Source organism: Corvus moneduloides, chromosome 6, assembly GCF_009650955.1.
Source record: "Corvus moneduloides isolate bCorMon1 chromosome 6, bCorMon1.pri, whole genome shotgun sequence".
NCBI classification, from domain to species: domain Eukaryota; kingdom Metazoa; phylum Chordata; class Aves; order Passeriformes; family Corvidae; genus Corvus; species Corvus moneduloides.
Window position 1 is genome coordinate 16001422 of NC_045481.1, and position 18077 is coordinate 16019498.

The 18077-nt window shown below is 38.7% G+C and overlaps 1 protein-coding gene across 3 annotated transcripts in view; it reads right to left on the minus strand.

Annotated features, from left to right (window-relative positions):
* Positions 1–18077, minus strand: part of SLC24A4 (solute carrier family 24 member 4) — a 90147-nt gene that overhangs the window by 19882 nt on the left and 52188 nt on the right. For 2 of the 3 annotated variants that reach the window (XR_004240686.1, XM_032111536.1), the window contains exons 3-12: positions 17079–17155; positions 15801–15875; positions 13788–13872; positions 12156–12259; positions 11341–11415; positions 10322–10347; positions 9575–9628; positions 8381–8523; positions 3617–3786; positions 1552–1696 (exon numbers count right to left, since the gene is read on the minus strand). Coding sequence is in view for 2 of the 3 variants with exons in the window: in XM_032111536.1 (XP_031967427.1) it covers positions 1552–1696; positions 3617–3786; positions 8381–8523; positions 9575–9628; positions 10322–10347; positions 11341–11415; positions 12156–12259; positions 13788–13872; positions 15801–15875; positions 17079–17155 (954 nt within the window). In the remaining variant the exon portion in view is untranslated. The remainder of the gene's footprint in view (positions 1–1551; positions 1697–3616; positions 3787–8380; positions 8524–9574; positions 9629–10321; positions 10348–11340; positions 11416–12155; positions 12260–13787; positions 13873–15800; positions 15876–17078; positions 17156–18077) is intronic. The other variant, XM_032111537.1, reaches the window with a different exon arrangement.

Genomic DNA, 18077 nt, shown 5'->3' on the forward strand with positions numbered 1-18077 from the left:
AATAACTCCCTATTTAGTTCAGAGCATTTTGTCTATTGTGAATGTCACACGCTTAGGAAGCTCTAATCTGAAATCTATGTTTTATTCATAAAAAAGCCATCTGGAACATAAGAAGAAATGAATGATTGCACTACCCTAATCAAAACTTGTATCCAAAAACTTGTTAAAAACATCTCAGTTTAAAAGTCTTCCTTGCCAACCCATGCAAGGGTGGTCAAGGTTTGGAACAGAGTGCTCATGGAAGCAGTGGAATCGCTGTCTCCAGCAGTGTTCAAAAGAAGCACAGATGAGGTGCTTAGTAACATGGTTTAGCATGGACTCGGCAGCATTGGGTTAATGGCTGGACTCAATAATCTCTGACATTTTTTCCAACCTTACTGATTATAGGATTCTATGATTTTTAGATGGTTTGGGGAGATATTTTTCCTTTTTAGAAGTTGTTTATTAGTTTCTGTTGTTATTATTACTATTATTATTATTATTACTGTTGTCATTAACTTGCTCATGTGCACAAGCATATTGCTGACTTGGATCCTGTTAGTTCACCATACAATAAAAGTATTTTTTTCACTATCTCATGAATGATCAGAAGCCCATCTAATGGGCCTATCTTCCATGAATTAGTTTGCTTCCTCACTCCAATCTGTAACTGCTGACTGCAAGAAGCTCCTGTGGGAACACAGTAACACACGAAAACATACAGTATCATCTAGTCTTCACGTAGTATGCTTCAGTGTTTGTTCAATCACAAACATCTCTTCTACAACGATAGCAACTGAAGCAATGGGATCTCTAAGAAACTAGATACAACACGGAAAATCCTTCTTTTTCACTGCATGTGGTATTTACCCATGCTGAGCAATACTTGTGTTAAACAGTAACTATGTGACAGACTACACGTCTGTGAGGGCTGATCTCATCTCTGCTGTCTAATCTCCAAAGCATCTGGGCAAGAGTCAACCTGCAATGTGCGAAGGGCACTAGCACAAGAGGTTGGTTATACATAGCCCTTCATACCAAAGAATTTCAAAAAAATTTCCAAAGGTGACTACTATTGCATACAGCTATTCTAACAATTTTAAATACTCTTTCTCCCCCTAAATATTTTTTCCTTTTCATGCAAGAAGCCTCCCCCCCTACAGTCACTGAATCAATTTATTATGTATTTATACACCAAGGTGCCTCTGGCCTAGAAATTTCCAGCAGGTCATTATTAACTGTTGACTTCAAAATTACTTGTAGTGCAGTGCTCATCAGGTCAGTCTTAAGTGTTTCAATATAAACTTCCCTTTCCCGCTTTCCCTTCACCTTGGGCAAATCAGCACTTCTACCGTGGCTGTATATGATGACTGGAAAACACTATCCTAAGATCTGCTTTTAGTCATCCAGCCTCCAGCCCAGTTTTACTGTCAGCAAATCCATCTTTCAGATGGTCAAACCAATCCCTTTCCTCCTCTCTCCCCACATATGTTGCCTTTCTTACAACCCAGTGTTTGGTATTTAAATTATCTTCTCTTTCAGTACTATGAACACCTAGAAAGTAAGACTTACCTGGCACTGAAAATGGAGTTAGATTGTCCTGTTCATTTTCCTCCTCTTGGTTCCCCACAGGGATGTTTCCATTTTCAATATTCTCCTGTCTCCTGTTCTGAAGTGCTTTGCTTGAGCCATTGGCAGATTGGATTAACCGCTGACGCTGCGGTGTCAAAACAAAAACTGCCATAGTTCAGAAAGGATTTACTTTGTGAAATCTGAGTTTTACTGTCTGTCGAGCCCCAGTCACATAAGCCACGAAGTTTCTCCTCAAAACTTTCCTTTCAGTCAAAAACAAACCTGTCTTCATCAGGCATCAGGCTTCACCACACTAACCATCCACTTCAAAATTACCAGCAGGAGTCTTTCAAGCCTTGATGGAGAATGTTGTAATATTTGTTCTTCCACATCATGTTTTAATCAATGTGGTTATTCTAAAGCACTTCTCACTCAACAGTGCCCACTCAAACCAGCAATAACACCAAAATCAAGTGGTAACACTCAAGACATTTCTGCACAATTAGAGCTGGCTTATGAATGACTCATTATCCAGGAACTCTCATTCCCAGATACAACTCCTCTCCCTCCTTCTCATCTCCATTCACTGAGGTGAATTTAAACTTCCTATTTTTAATTTCAAAAGCAAGACTAATCCCTATTGCCCTTGTCCCAGTACATGAAGCTCATAATTGGCCCTGCAGACATGCTGCAGTTCCAATACACAATACAACAATTACAGAGATTAGGTTTTAAACGTCAGTATATATACCCATTTACGCACTGGGGGTTGTTATATGCAACAGTAATGTTTTACTTTTATTAAAAAAATAAATATTTTTAATTCATTTGATGAGGTAATGCAGGGTTGATAAGCGTTCTCTTTTCATGACAAACTTGCAAAATTCCTAAAAAGTGCTCTGAAATGCCTTGAAAAATAAAGTAACTGCACAACATGCAAAAAAATTTCTGAAAGCAGTATTAACATACTGTAGTGAAAACCAGAGAAAAATCATATCTGAATACTTTGCAAAACTTGTGAATATATAACTGAGAATACATAAAACCATAGATTCAAAATGCTCAAGTTCACAGAACATTTTTTGCAGATGTTGAAAGGGCAAGTATCAGCTTTCTATCCACACAGCCACTACAAATTTTTCTCTGATCAATGAATTGACTTCAAGAATTACACAGTCAACTGTTGCCATGTGCCCTCTCTGATCATCTACTCCGGACCATAACACCTTTCACTATTTTACTGTTAAATTGGATTTTTGTTACAAATATATTAATGGTGCTATCTTTTAGTGTGGTATTCATAAGGCTGGCTAAACACATGAACTGTGTTATGGTACTGAAATCTATTTACTTGCCAGAGTAAATACCTCTTGTATTTGATATTGTGGGAGCAAATTATAAAATCCTGCCTTCATAGCACCCAGGTTGGTAGGCCAAAGATTTCACCCCCAGTACTTCACTCAAGTTCCAAACAGCCTCACTTGCCAAGCCCTGCCACTTCAGCTGCCTGGTGTGGAACAAGCAGTGTACAGTCCTGACAATGTATCAAGAGAGAACTGAAACTGTCCAGGGCAAATTCCCCTCATGAAAATATTTTGGTCCATTTTTATTTTGAGTTGAGGACTACAGTGAATACTAAAGAAGTAGGCGAATCTCTGAAGTGGTCCTGAAGTGTTGATAATATAAGAGCAGTTCTTAAGAATTCTGGTTGCTGTCTTCATGACCCTTTTTTTAACCTGACCACTTTTGTAATAACCAAAACCAATCCTTCTGCTGCAATTAAAATCTAAATGTGCACATATGCACAAACGCACACTGAAATAAACATCTTCTGTCAGTGAGGTAAGATAGTCCCTCCTTTTTGAGTGCCCTCCCATTAAAACAGGCAGCATCATCAGTTGGGAATCAATCTTCAAATCTGTTCTCACATAGCTGCTAGAGAAAGACATAGTTCTATCCCATCCGTAGGAACATGGGAGAATCTAAATTCCAGAATCACTATGAAAACAGCTCTTTGGTGACCCCTCTGGCTCATGGTCATTTACTGTTCTCCTAATGAACGTACCTCATTAATGATGAGTCGGCTTGCCATCCGCATTCTGGTGCGTGGTCCAAATTTATTCGTAATCATGATCCGTAATCCAGCTTCAGGGAACCGGTATTTGGGAGGACTGGAGCAGATTATCTCATCCACCATCATAACACTGTTTTTGCCATACTGCTGCATGCCCTTCACTAATGATCACAATGGACAGAGTTAGCAGTGTAATTGATCTTACCATGCGTCCCATCATGCAGAGCCAGGTCTTTTCAGGCTCAGGTGGGGGTAATATTCTTCTGAATGCCTGAATTTATGAGTTACTTTACTTTAATATTTCTGCAGCCTGGTGAATCTCCTCATCAGCTGGGCATGTTGTTTAGATCACACGCTGGAAAGGGACTTCACCCTGCTAAGGTAGCCACCAAGCCACTGTCAGGTTAGTGGGAGCAGTTTTTCCCCAGCTGCTCATGCTGTAAGTATCAGCTTTCTTTGCTTATGTCCCACTAGGGTCTTGTACTCTTTCCCTAAAAGTGTTTGCACTGTGGCAGTGTAGACAGCACTCCTAAAACCTCTAAAGCTACTCCATTGGATAAAGGTGCTGCACATCGAGAAGGCCCTAATGTGCTCACTCCTTCTGGAAATCTTCACTTTACCTTCAAAGAATATTACCAGTACCTCTCACACCAAAAGATTTGAAATGATGAAAAACAACAATTGTCAAGAACATATCTATGCTAGCCTTTGTTAATATAAAGGAACCCCTACCATGGTTAAGATTACAAATTTAACAAAGTTTCTACATATAGATACAAAATTTTATTGGGAATCAACACAAGTACAGGCAAGAACTTTAGGAGCTCACCACCAAACCAGTATTCTCACAAATGCTACAGACTACACACAGCAAGCAGAGCAAGGCTCAGCAGACAGGAGACATACCCATGTGGTGTTAGAAAGCAGGGCAAGAAATACACACGACTATAATAAATATTAATTATTACATATAATAATATGTACAGGAAAAAAATTCTTTGCTGCTTGTTTTCTGCTTTGCTTAGCTTGGCCTCCCCCTTTCCCTCCCCTTTTGCATTGTTACTTACATTAAGAAGAGGAGGAGAATTTAGGAGGTGGAAGTGAAAGATAATTAGTGCATGGTTCCAGTCAGGAAGCAAAGGAAATCTAAGAAAACATTCAACTCAAACAATGGAATTAAAATGGACCTGTTCTAAACACACAGAAGCCTATATTGTTACTCTTTTGCATTGTTACAGTGCTGAAATATTTTTGTTTTTCAGGAGGAAGACTGGATCCATGCATGCATCTAAGTCACATCATGCAATAAAGGCTTTTCTGTCTAAAGCATCTTCTAGCATATTTGCAGTTCAAGAAATACATCTTCCATAATGATTCACCAAGAAAAATCGATTGTTACAAATACACATCTGTAACTTTTACCCTTCAGCATCTGAGGGTCTTGCCTTGTTGCACTAAAATGGGTTCAGTGAGTACACTGGGGTCACCTGAAGTGTCACGAACATAAGATCTCTGGTTTCACAAAGACATGTGCCCTACTCAAAGAAACCACTCTGCAGTCTTGCTTGCAGCTTAACATCTCTAATGCAGAATATAACTAGTAGTAATTTTACATTTGCTAAATGTAAAGGAGCAATTATCCTTCTCCATCCCGACATCTAAATCAAATTAACTTTGCTGAGTACTGGGGCTGATGATGCGAATAAGGAGCACATCCACTCCAATGACTCTTAAAGCATAGGAGCTTTTCTGTGAAGGAATATACAGCCAGACAAGTTTCCTAGGAATCAGTCCTCACAGAATAGGGCTCAACCACATCAACTTAACATTTATTTTAACTGAAGAAAAAGAAATAATTGACAGCATTGTTGGTATGGCAAAAAGGCCAGATATAAACAGTCTCATCAGGTTAACTGCTCCCAAGTGAGTTTCTCCAGAGAATTAACCAAAATGCTTCATCTTACAGTGTCATGAAAAACATGGAAGCAATGAAGTTACTCTGAAACTGTTGCTTAGAGCCCTGTGAAGACAGTGAACAAACACTCAGCTTTGATAAAAGTACCATGATTAAAAACTCAGCACTGATGTAGAATACCTCATGCTAAATATACATATAAGTAACTGCAGCTATTTTGACTTACTGCAGCACATTGCTCTTATTATTTTCAGTCTGACTCCCTGTGCCTGTAAATATACATACCTTAGCTCTATACAGTATGAACTCCACCTAAAAATTGTTTTAAGAAATGTGAAATGGAGAAAGCCTTTTGCCCTTCTCCTTTGTGATAATCCTTAAAAAAAATCTACTGGGAATAGCTTTTCTTTCCAACAAACTTACTGCTCACCATCAAAGGCTCATCACCAACAGCCCTGTCAAAATCAACAGAAAGCTTCTTGATGACTTTAGCTCTGATCAGGCCCTCAGAAACCCACTTTTGTCCAAATTTCTGGTTCCAGGAAAGGGTCAAACCATGCCACCTGGTGGAAATTTGGGTCAACATAATAAAAGTCAAGGGCAATACGTGTTTGTACTTTGAAAATTGGAGCAGTATTCACAAAGTACATCTACTTTGCCTTTACCTGTGTGTGCAGAACTCACCCTTCAAATGGAATTTTTTTTTAATGGTGAAAAGCTCTCCTTTGTCTTTCTGAAACTTCAGTGATGAAAGGTTTTATATTGTACCACAGGAACCTCTTGAAAGTAATGAAACTTACAAGCATAAAAGAGCTTTACAGTGTGTGAACCCACCTTTTACCTGCACCCTGAGCAACAGACTATCCTTTCTAGAAACAAAGTTCCTCACCCAAAGCAACTGTTCATTTATGGGGAGTAATCAGGTTTTCCTCCAGTGGAAAATCACATTAAGGTCAAACCTACACCTTCATGAAGCCAAGGGAGGTTTTTTGGTGGATCCTGAAAGCTGTTAGGAGGCCAGCCCTAGTTCTCTCCTTGCTATTAGCAGTGCTCCTTTCTGAAAGCTGCTGCTGGGGAAAAGGCAGCTCAGCTTGTGAAGCCAGCATGTGTCAACTAGGAGGGAGTCACTGATGGGTCATGGCATACTTTGAGAGAGCAGGAGGAAAGAAGCAAGAGACAGGCATGTGACAGTTTTCTAGGACAGCATCTTGACACATAAAGCAGCTAGGCTAACGCTGCCATCCTCCACTCCCACTGCTCACTCCAAATCCTTAATCTCTTCTTCCTGTACTTTCTCATCCCAGGCATGTTTGCCTATGAAAGTACCTACACTCTTTGAACAATTGTTCCTCCAATGCAGCATGTATTTGTGTAATGGGTGCTGGAGAAGGCAAAGGGAATTTGACTGAAACTGCAATGTCAGTGCATCTTTGAGGGAAAATCAGAAAAGAAATCTGCTGTGGACAGTTGCTAGTGAAGCCTTCTTGCTTCTTTTCTGCATGTTCTTCACAAGCATTCAGTAATCTACACATTTCCTGGAAAAGGAAATAGGTGGACAGGCAAGCACTCTGGGCTATCATCCCCTTAGCACAAGAGCCAGAGAGCAGAGCCTGCTGCGAGATGGCATCAGAACCCAATGAATGCCTCAAAAGTAAAACCCACTAGTATCTGTGGTCTTTACTGGATTAACCATTTCCCATGTCTCCACCTGAATACAGGAGGCATCTATGGAACCTTGCATGGACACACATCCACATCAAACAGACAGACCTCACTATATCTTACTCAATGGTCACAAAAGTTCATTATAAAATGAGATGAAAATATTTCAAAGTCACCTTCATTTAATTATGCTACAATGTCCTAGGAGAAATAATTTTAAATGAGTATTGCCTAAACACCTTATCTAGGACCAGAGTTGCAGTGTGCTGTCATTGAATAAACCTGCAGGTACCCATATCTACCCTGAAGAAATCCCAGCCTAAATACTAAAAGCAGAGTGTGATTCTCTGAGTCTGCCCTAAATTCCTGCTTGCCATTATTTGGTATTACGTGAGGATCTTTCCAATGCTACCGACACTGCTGATGAGCTCAGCCTCCTAGAACAGGAGATGTTTGCAAAGAACAAAGTGAGGAGACCTCACTTGTTAAGAGCAGCCCAAGTGCTCACTAAATTACAGGGTTTGTGCTTCGAAAGTAGGAATGATTTTGCTCTACAGAGAAAAGAAAGAATGGAAGAGAAAAGGGATAAGACAAAGATAAAAACAGGCTTAGAAAAAAAGCCAAAAATGCTCAGGTATTTTTGTTTACTTTCAGTACCAGAAGCTGGATATCATCTTCTTTCCTTTATGACAAAGACACAAACAGCAAAGAACCCGCATTTTTCAATTTTACGTATGTGCCTGGTGATGTATACAGCCTATTTAGGCATGTGAAAAACAGTTGTCTGAGAATCTGAACTCAGCATGTAATCCCTCTTGCCCACTGATCTACCCATGTCTTTTCCTTCAACATCCACATCTAAGCTTCTCATTCCAAACTAATTTTTGAAGTGAAAATTGCCTTCTTCCTGGTAAAAAAAAATTTACTTATTTCACAATGATGTAGCTCATCACTGAACAGGAGATAAAAAGGGAGGAAAATTGCCAATGTGCAAAGCAGCTTGTTTTCAGACTATTAAAAAAAAAATCTTTTTTTTTTAATGTGGCAGCATGACTGGTGAATTATCAAGTTAACCCTGCTTACGACTGAACAGTAACACTGTTTTGATATGCATTAAAGAAATAAAAAGAATATCCTGTGAACTACTCTTTCTCCAAGTCCTGTCTGCTCAGCCTTACCTTTCCATAGTAATGGAATGGACGGGTCGTCATAACTAGAAGCGTAACATTTATTACCATCTTCCAGCTCATTGTTGACTGTGTCACCATTTCCAACATTCTTGCTTTTAAGCATGAAGAAATTTTGCATCCTCATGTTGTACCTGAAAGTGCAAACGAAAGGTCTGAAAAGGTTGGATTTTTGCATTTTCTTAGCAAGCTTTTAAGCATCTGAGAACAACTTATGCAGGCAAGCAGTAAAGCCTAGATGCATGTTCTCTGACAACTAATAGGAAGTGAAGAGAAAGGACTGTCCCAACTCAGTGGCAAGCTGACAGGAAAGCAAGGACTGCACCTATCTCTCATGATACGTAGCAAACTGCAAAAAGGCACTGGAGCAGATTTAGTGAAGGCAAAACGCTGAAGCTGTGGATTTTGGAGCCAGGACCCTCACTATACTTCCTCCTGCATCAGCTTGCAATTCACCTCACTGTTTCTCTCAGTACTGTGCTCCCTGTGGGGGGGTTCTTGAGCATTTCTGGGACTGCTGACCACACCCTTCTAAAGACAGCATACATCTATTTTAGCACTAGGGTGGGATCTAAGAGGGTTGTCAATGAACTCTGCTAAGACTTGATGTAGGAGAAAAGGGTGTTACAACAGGGTGATTTGTGAAGGGAAGGCACCAAGGGATGTAAGTCTAAGCAACTTGCAATAGAAGGGTGGACTCACAGACACTTGCAGTAACAGTCAGACCTCTGACTCTCCTGTCAGAGGCAGTGACACAACAGAAGAAGATGTCAGTATACAACCCGGTATGAGATGGTCTGAAGATAAATACATGCTTAGCACTCTGTCTAATGGTCCTTGACCTTGTTCTCCAGGGAGTACAAAATACGTGTCAGAGCTGACATGATGTGTCCTTACAATACAGACTACTCCACAGATGTTTTATATACCTTTGTATAAATGACATTTTTCTCAACTTTTTCTGAAAGCTACTTTACCTCTGTGCACTATGAAAAAGATGCATTAAAGTATTTGCTGCTGACTGAGCACAAATCTAGAATTAAACTGGTTAAGCACAAAAACCAATAGATCTTACACAGAAACATCACTGGCTGTACTGCCCTCAGGCAGGGAGGCCAAAGATAAAACAGGACCAAAAGAATGATGGTCAGTTAACATCCAAAGGGTTTAGGAAGAAGTACTTACTTCATGATAAGTATGTAGAATGAATACATAATGATGAGTACAAGGCTTTCCCACCTCAAAAAGACAGAAAGAAGTGTTAGAAAGCCATTGAAACAGCTGTATGCTTTACAAGTTTTATGTAGGAGTGTGCCTTAAACATCTGGTACAAGTCACATTTGCGCACACAGGATTCTCAGCACTAAGATTAGATGGTGTCTCAGCAGAATGAGAGGGGAAGCAGACTATCAAGTTTCAATAAATACGCAAACAAAATGCAACGCGTATATTTCAGGAATGTGCTGCATACTGAAACCACAGCTACCCTCTGTGGACTGTAACACCCAGGCCTTCTGTCATTTCGGTGCTGAAGCAGAGGCCAGGCACTCTGAGAGCACTGTTAGCAGATGCTTACGATCTTACACTAGGATTCACATTGGGGTGTTCTTTGGAACACCTGGCACCCCCATAAATGTTAACAGTCCGAATCAGAGCAGAAGAGTTTTAGTTACCCTCTCTGCACGTGGGAATCTTCAGGCCTTACATACAGCCTATGTATGTCCTTAATGTTTCCAGGTTCTTACATTTTCTTTTAGTTTTCCCTGACCATCATAAAAACTAAATCCAAAGAAAATACATAGGATTTCCTAAGTGTTCAATCTAGCTCATACTCTCGCTGTGTAGAATGAAAGTGAATTACACAACAACTCTATTTACTGGTGAGCCTCATGGCAAATACAGGACTGTACAGAATAACTTAACACAACTTACCATTCTATTTTCTCATCATATATGAACTAGGAGGAAAAAACAGGAAACACGTAAATTGACCATTTCTCTGATCTCTCTCGAAAAACAGTCAAATTTCTTTAGCAAGTATCTAGACAGACCTAATCAAGTTTTGACCCTTTCTAACCAGAACTTCCACTGTATGGATTGTGCCCCTCACAAAACACAAACCTTGTGAACAAGGCCTGGATCTCTGTCAGTGGCTGCTGTAAGTACTATTTAGTGAAACAGTGCAAGCATGTGAAGGACAGACAGATATGCACACATGTACCCACGTGCTGTGCAAATGACAGTAAAGACACTTATTCCAAAAATACTTAACTTTTGAGTCCTTTTAACAGCTAGACTAGCTTTAGCAAAAGAGGCAGCCATTCTACTTCTCCTCTTGGGCCATGTGGTTATACACATTTTACTCCACCCTATGTAACTGCTGTTACTGAACACATAGCTAGTGATCCACTTGTATTACAAAATACAGGCTAAGTGGATTCTTCCCTGCCTTGCCACCAAACACATTAAATGTGTACACTCAGGAACTACCACACCGCTCTAGATGAACAAAGTGGTATCTCACCTGTGCTCTATGTGGAAAAATCTACCCAGAATCTGAAATGAAATTACTGTGTAGAAGCAAGAAAGTGCCACCTTCCCTATTTAAAATAGAAGTGTAGCTCAAAATTTTTCACCTCCACAACAAGCAGTCTCCTAGGTCAGAGGAGAGTGCTATGTGCACTGCGTAACAGTAGCCTCCCAGCCTGCAGAACTGTACAAACCCTATGTACAAAGTGAATGGACACAGATGGACTTGATGGGCACATATTCCATGGGGCTGTATGAAATTTTCATATTTATACAACACTGTGGAGCTCAGCCCTTACTTCCAGATGCCACTAGAACTAGCCAGGAAAATAATCATTGGCCAGTATTTATCAATAGTTAGCAGACTAGTCCTCCAAAAATTCAAGCAATGAAACACAACAGCTGATAAGAGAACTACTTACAACAATAAGTATGATCACAGATATTGTGTAGTATATAGAATCCCGGAACACAGCCCACTGGGTGAGACAAACCACCTGAAAAATACCTCAGCTGCAGTCAACAAAAATATGCCACTTCAGAAACAGATAAACAAACAAACAAAAAGGCCCCTATCTTAAAATAACTTAGGTGTGTGAGCAGAGTAATTATTATTATTAGCAGCTATTCTGAAAGCAAATGCAGTTTTATGCTACCGTGAAGATCTATCAGTCTATTAGACAATGAATCTATAATAAGCACTAGTAATAAAAATCATATAGCAACTTCCATTAATGAAACACATTTCTTACTAATGATACTTGATTTGGTCATAATTTCAATTGTAAAGTACAATTCATTGTACGGCAGCAAATCAGTTGTTCCTCATTCCTTATATCTGTGGATATACTGGACTTACTACCTGAAAAAATATGATAAACAGTTTAACCATCTATTGAGTAAGGAGTAAATCTCATGCTTGTGTCCCAGATTCTTTGACTGTCATCAGTACCACGAAGGATCAGCAGATGCCACTGATCAGCTGACTGTAAACACAGTATTGTATGAAGAAGAACCAGTTTCTTCTGTATGCTACATGTTCAGAGTGCTGAAACCACAGCTGAACTTTTCAGAAACATTTGCTATTTGTAAAGCATTTGTAAATTTTTTCCAATCCTTGACATTCTTCACAATGCCATTTTTGTCTGTGACTTTGTCTTTTTGTTTTTAATATTTGCTCATGGAAACCCCTAATTTGTAAGCAACTGAACTACATAAAGACAAGTATCTTACTAACCTGTCCTGCAAACAGTCCACAGACACCAACAATGCAGAGGATGTTGAAAACTGCTGAACCAACAATGGTCCCAACTCCTACATCTCCATGAGTGATAAATACACCTGCAGAGGGAGCAAAACACACACAACTACCTTTGTCATTTAATTTTAAGTCACTCAGAACATGTACTACTTGTGAAGTAGAGACTGTTTCAAAGATTAACCAAAATATGTTTCATAATAAAGGCTCGCTTCTCTGTGTAATGATTTGCACTTTTAGTCTAGCTAGCAGCTCCCCAGTTTTGGCTTAAAACCTCTATATACATATATACTTTTATAAAATGACTTCTTAACTAGTTACTTCAACAGCAAGTTCTCTGTTTCACAGCTTGGTTGGTAGTTGTGCAATAATCCATTCAAACGAGTATAAAACATCTCCAGTCACATTAGAAGCATGGAATTTATTTAAAGCACAGAAATCTTTCTCCAAGGTGAGAAATCAAACAACTTTTGCTAAAGTTACTTGATTGCTAAAGGGAGCCTTAAAGGCTTACAGTCACTGCTTTTCAAGAAGTTGGATGTGAGGTTATGGTGCATTCCTTTGTATACTATTTCCCTAAAGTTTGTAAAAACCTCAGTCAGGATAAAGCCTACAAAGGCTTTACTAAAGATTTTTCAAATTTAAGCCATCATGCTGCTAGAAAGCTACAACCTAGTTGCATTACTGAAATTTGGTTAGACACATCCCACAACTGGAGTGCTGCTATCAAGGACTATGGACTTTTCAGAAAGGGCAGCTGAGGACAGAGCAGTGCGGGTGGTCACCTTGAGGAAAGGCTGAGAGTTGTGTTTGTTCAGCCTGGAGAAGAGAAGGCTCTGAGGAGACCTTGTTACAGCCCTTCAATGCTTAAAGGGATCTTACAGGAAAGGAGGACAAACTTTTTAGGATCCCTAGGACAAGGGGTAATGGTTTTAAACTAAAAGAGGGTAGATTTAGACTAGATAAAAGGAATAAATTTTTTACAATGAGAGTGGTGAAACACTGGCACAAAGATGACCCCACTACTGGAAACATTCAGGATTAGGTTGGATGGAGCTCTGAGCAACCTGATCTAGTTGGAAATGTTGCTGCTCACTGCAGGGCAGCTGAACTAGATGTCCTTTAAAGGTGTCTTCCTCTAGACGGGGTCTCGTAAGAGTGGAGTAGAGGGGCAGAATCACCTCCCTCAAGCTACTGGCCACACTGCTTTTGGTGCAGCCCAGGATACAGTTGGTTTTCTGGGCTGCAAGTACACACTGGCTGTACATTGACAGATCATGATGAGCTTCTCATCATCCAACACCCCCCAAGTCTTTCTCCTCAGGGCTGCTCTTAATCTTTTTCCAAATATGTCAAATTACGTCTCAGGGGACTTCAGTAAATCTCTTCTTTTGCTTCCTGTGTTCAGAATCAAACATTCCTCTCTGTGTTTTGAGAGGAGACTCACAGTTTTATGAGATATTTTGAGTAGTGAATTACACCATGAACCACAGACTAGCTGACAGCTGCAATTGCTGATTATAAATTGACAGGAGAATGGGTACCTGTGCTTGATCTGCTGCTGGTTTTTCAGCAGCAGATCTCAAAAAAGCTTATGTGTGGGCTCCATACCTATAACAGATGCAAACAGCTCTGGGGTGGAGCTCCCTGCTGCCATGAATGTGGCTCCAGCAACATCTTCGCTCAAATGTAGTTTCTAGAAGAAAACAATTGGTAATTTCAGCACTGATACTGTATCTACATTGTGGAGTTTTATAGTTACGTATGTAAATGAATAGTCAATTGTGGCTTACATGGAGCTGATTACAGAAAAGTATCTCTACACATTCAAAAAGATTGTAAACATCTCAAATTGTTTTCATTAATTTACCTTTGGAACTCTAAACACAATCATTAAATTCCCCAACTCTCAGGGCTTCTAAAATTTGAAAATAAAAATCCGTAACAGAAAAATATAACCTTTGTGAATAAATCCTACAAACAGCAGGCTTGATTCTGGCTTCACTTTTCAACTCTGTTAATCAACAGTGAGTCCACTGACAAAGATAAAATTAGTCCAATTAGACACGGAGAGGCAGAGAGACACAGTATGGCAGAGAGATCTATTTTTATGACAGTGTCTCTTAAGCTCTAATAGGATATAGATAACTTAGAGTTATAGAGTTCTCAGACCAGCATAAACATGTGCAGGTCCACAAGTGGCACAAGGGTTGCATCAATTTAGCAGTCTGAATATCCTTCCCTCAAACTATAAACACGGTTTTATGGAGCAGCTTTTTCCTTTTTGAGAGTCACTAGGCTCATCTTTAGTACATTATTTTTCTTTTGAGGACAGAAAAGTAACTAGTGACAAAAGGAGAAGTAAAAAAATCCTGTGTTTCTCAAGCAGTTTGCCTGAAAACATCTTAAGCTGATGACAATGGCATCCTACACATCTTGACAAAACATAAAACACAAACATCATCTATTACCAGTCATACTGCTGCAGGAGCTCAAACCTAAGTGTGCTATCTGAACTCTTCTTAGCTGTTTAAATGTTCAGCAGAACATGAGACAAGACGTAAAGGTTTTATGAAGGATCAGTAACCAGTAATTGGTACAACCAACTGGTATGACTTAAATATGGTGTCTAAGGTGCATGCTGAATACAGAACACCTGGAAAGGGAAAGAAAAGATCCCAACTTTGAGTAAAATTTTGAGTAAAATACTTTGAGTATTTTACTACTATTGATCACCTCTGTTATTTTTCTATTTGTTCTTCTACTGATAAGTGTAAGTTTGTACCTCATAGTAACATCAAGGACCAACGCAGTATGTTTAGCCATAGGAAAACAGACTTTTTAATTAGCTACAAAACCCCCCAGGAGTTTTTCAGAAAATGATCACTCTTATTTTTGTTTAAAAGCAAAAAGGAGGTGAGATTTTCATTTAGAAAGGAGTTAAAATCTACATTTGTATTATGTACTCATTTTGTTCACTACTAAACACAACATTTACATGCCATGTATAAATTCTAACCTGTCACAATCAACTCAGAATCCTACACGTAATTTTGCCAAGTCTTTTCAAAAATTATGTAAAGGCATTACGTTTTTGTTTTGGGTTTTGGGTTTTTTGCATTTAAAATAAGTATTCTCATGCCATATCCAAGGTGCATACTTTTCTCATGCATTTTCCTTTTCTCCACTTTATGGTAGGACCACATATACTTCCTCTCTCCTTGCTGATACAGTGGTAGATGTGCAATAAGATTTGCATAGCAAACACATTCCTTTTTCTATCTACGATATCTTTTCAGAAGTTACTTTTAAAAAAAGGAGTACAATAATAAACCCAATTCATCCATAACCCATACTTCTCCTAGTTACATGCTTCAGGTATTTAAGAGTAGGCTTTGCCATCCGATCTCATTAAATATTTGATTTTTTTCTGGTTGAGTGTGGCCAGAGGAACAAGTATACACAGACCACTGGTTCATTTTTTGATGGAAGCTCAAATCATTTGAAAAGGATCAATGCCAAAAAGTTAACAGGAATGTCACAATGATGACACAAAATTTTTGGTTCTCTAAATAATATTCTCTAAATAAATTTCTAAAAGAGTAATGAGGTTCTTTAACATACCTCACAAATTTTCTCCAAGGATGGAACAAAGAAGTCATCACATACTATGGCCAAAGCATAGAACATATATAGAGCCTATAAAGAAAACAAATTCAGGGATACTTCAGATTTTTCCTGTACGTGAAAAGAGGAAAAAAGGCAATGCTACCTTTATTCAAATTAGCAGAAATACACAGCTTCAATTTTTATTCTATTCCAAATAAAAATCTCCCTGTTGATAAATTTATGACGTAAAACCAGATTCTTGAATTAAGATCTCATTTAGAACAAGAATGTTTGTCAGACCCTAAAATATGAAAGGTACCACACTTTGACAGAACAGGATGCCACAATAGATTTCATAAAACAAAAAGTAATGGGTAAAGCTTACAAAGTTATGTAGCCATGCTCTATATTTTTAACTAACTATCAGACCAAGTAATTAAACAGAAAGTAAAACCAGGCTGATTAACAATATTCAGGAAACAATTACACCTGGAAATAAGTGGACCCTGGCCATGGATCACTACACCAAAAACTCATAGGAATTATCCTTTTTCCCTGCATACACGTGGTTCTCCCACTGTCTTACGCAGCTTTATGTGCTGTGCCCATGCAGTGGGCCTAATCCTGCTGTTGTCCATCAAACACAGCTCCTTCTTACTTTACCCTCCCTGAGTTGGAAATGATAACCAGGAGCCTGCAGGCCTCACTTGCTTTGTTTTTACTACAATAGAAAATAAAACTCCACATGGTATTTTCCACATTCTTCAGGGTTGGTTTGGGTTTTTTTTTAAATTATAATTGCATCTATTGCATAGAGGCACAAAAGAAAAGAAAGAGACTCGAGAAACTTCCACATCATGCTCGATGTCATCAACAAAGGAATCCCACACTCTGTTTACACAACATGAAATACAAGTCATGTGATCCATTCTGCCAGGATTTATCTCCAAGGGGATGAATGAATAGGCACTGCATTCAGACTTGCATCATTTTCTTGAATCATAGTGTAATAGAATCACTTAGGTTGGAAAAGATCCTTAAGATCATCAAGTCCAACCCTTAATCTGACAGTATCAAATCCACCACTATACCACATCCCCAAGGTGTTACCTTTTAAGAATTTGTACTCATATAGACATATTAGAAATACTCAAATCAAAGTATTAAGAACTTGTTGATACATACAGAACTCTGCTTAGTAAGGTCACTATAATGATTAGTATCTTATTAAAAAAAAGAGAGTAAGTAACATAAAAGGAAAACAAAAATGAAGCACAGTAGAGGAAAACTTACAGCAATGATATGAAGCAGAATTCCTCCTTGCTGACGTTCTTTATTTGTAAATAAATCTTCAGGAAACTCATTAATGGCTGAAAGAAAATTATATATATATTTTTTTTAAAAATGTACAGCGTGTATAAGTGGAAGAATGAAAAATAAGGATGCATCTGTAGAAACATGACCAAACAAAAAATGTCTCTTCTGATGTATTACATTACAGCTTGCCACTTCAGAATTTCTTTACTGCTCTGTAGTTTTGAGACACTATGTAATCACAGTTGACATTCTTACTCTTACAGGAACACAGTACAGACTACTGGTCAAGATGCAGCAATCTGCAACGCTTCAATCTATTTAATATATTTTATAAACGTTTTAAGATGCCAACAGAAGCATATACGCATGTAACAGTCAAGGAGGTTTCTTGTAGCAATACACTGCTATATATAGTAATATAGTAATATCTAGTATAGTAAAATACCATTCCCTCCATGTAATATCATTCCCTCCATGAGAGCAGAATACTCTTCTGGAGTAAGACTGAAATACCATCAGCTTTAAAACCTTCTTGTCAAATTCATTAACTGACAAAAGGAAAATTTTTCAGAGAAGTTATTCTCCACCCCATGAAATAATGTATGGTAAAAAATCAGTAAGCATACAAAGCATGTGTTTTTTTAATAAATTCTGCCTATTAAAAACTAATATTAACCAAAGTGATTAGTAACTAAAAAAGCAATAAGGAAACTTCTCCTGTGGGAGAAAAGACCCAGATCTCCAGGTGCTGGCACCTTACACAATATGGTTGCTTTTACATCACTGCCTCAAATACCATGCCCACATGGATGTATTCAGGACACACACACGACTTTTCTCATTCCAACCCCCATTTTGTCCTCTGTCTCCTCCATTCAAGCTGTGGCTGTGAGAATACTCATAGGAAAGGAAAGAACAGAGCCCTGGCCCGAGTCTCTAACAATGATAACAAGACCCTGCATGAGGTTGATCTTT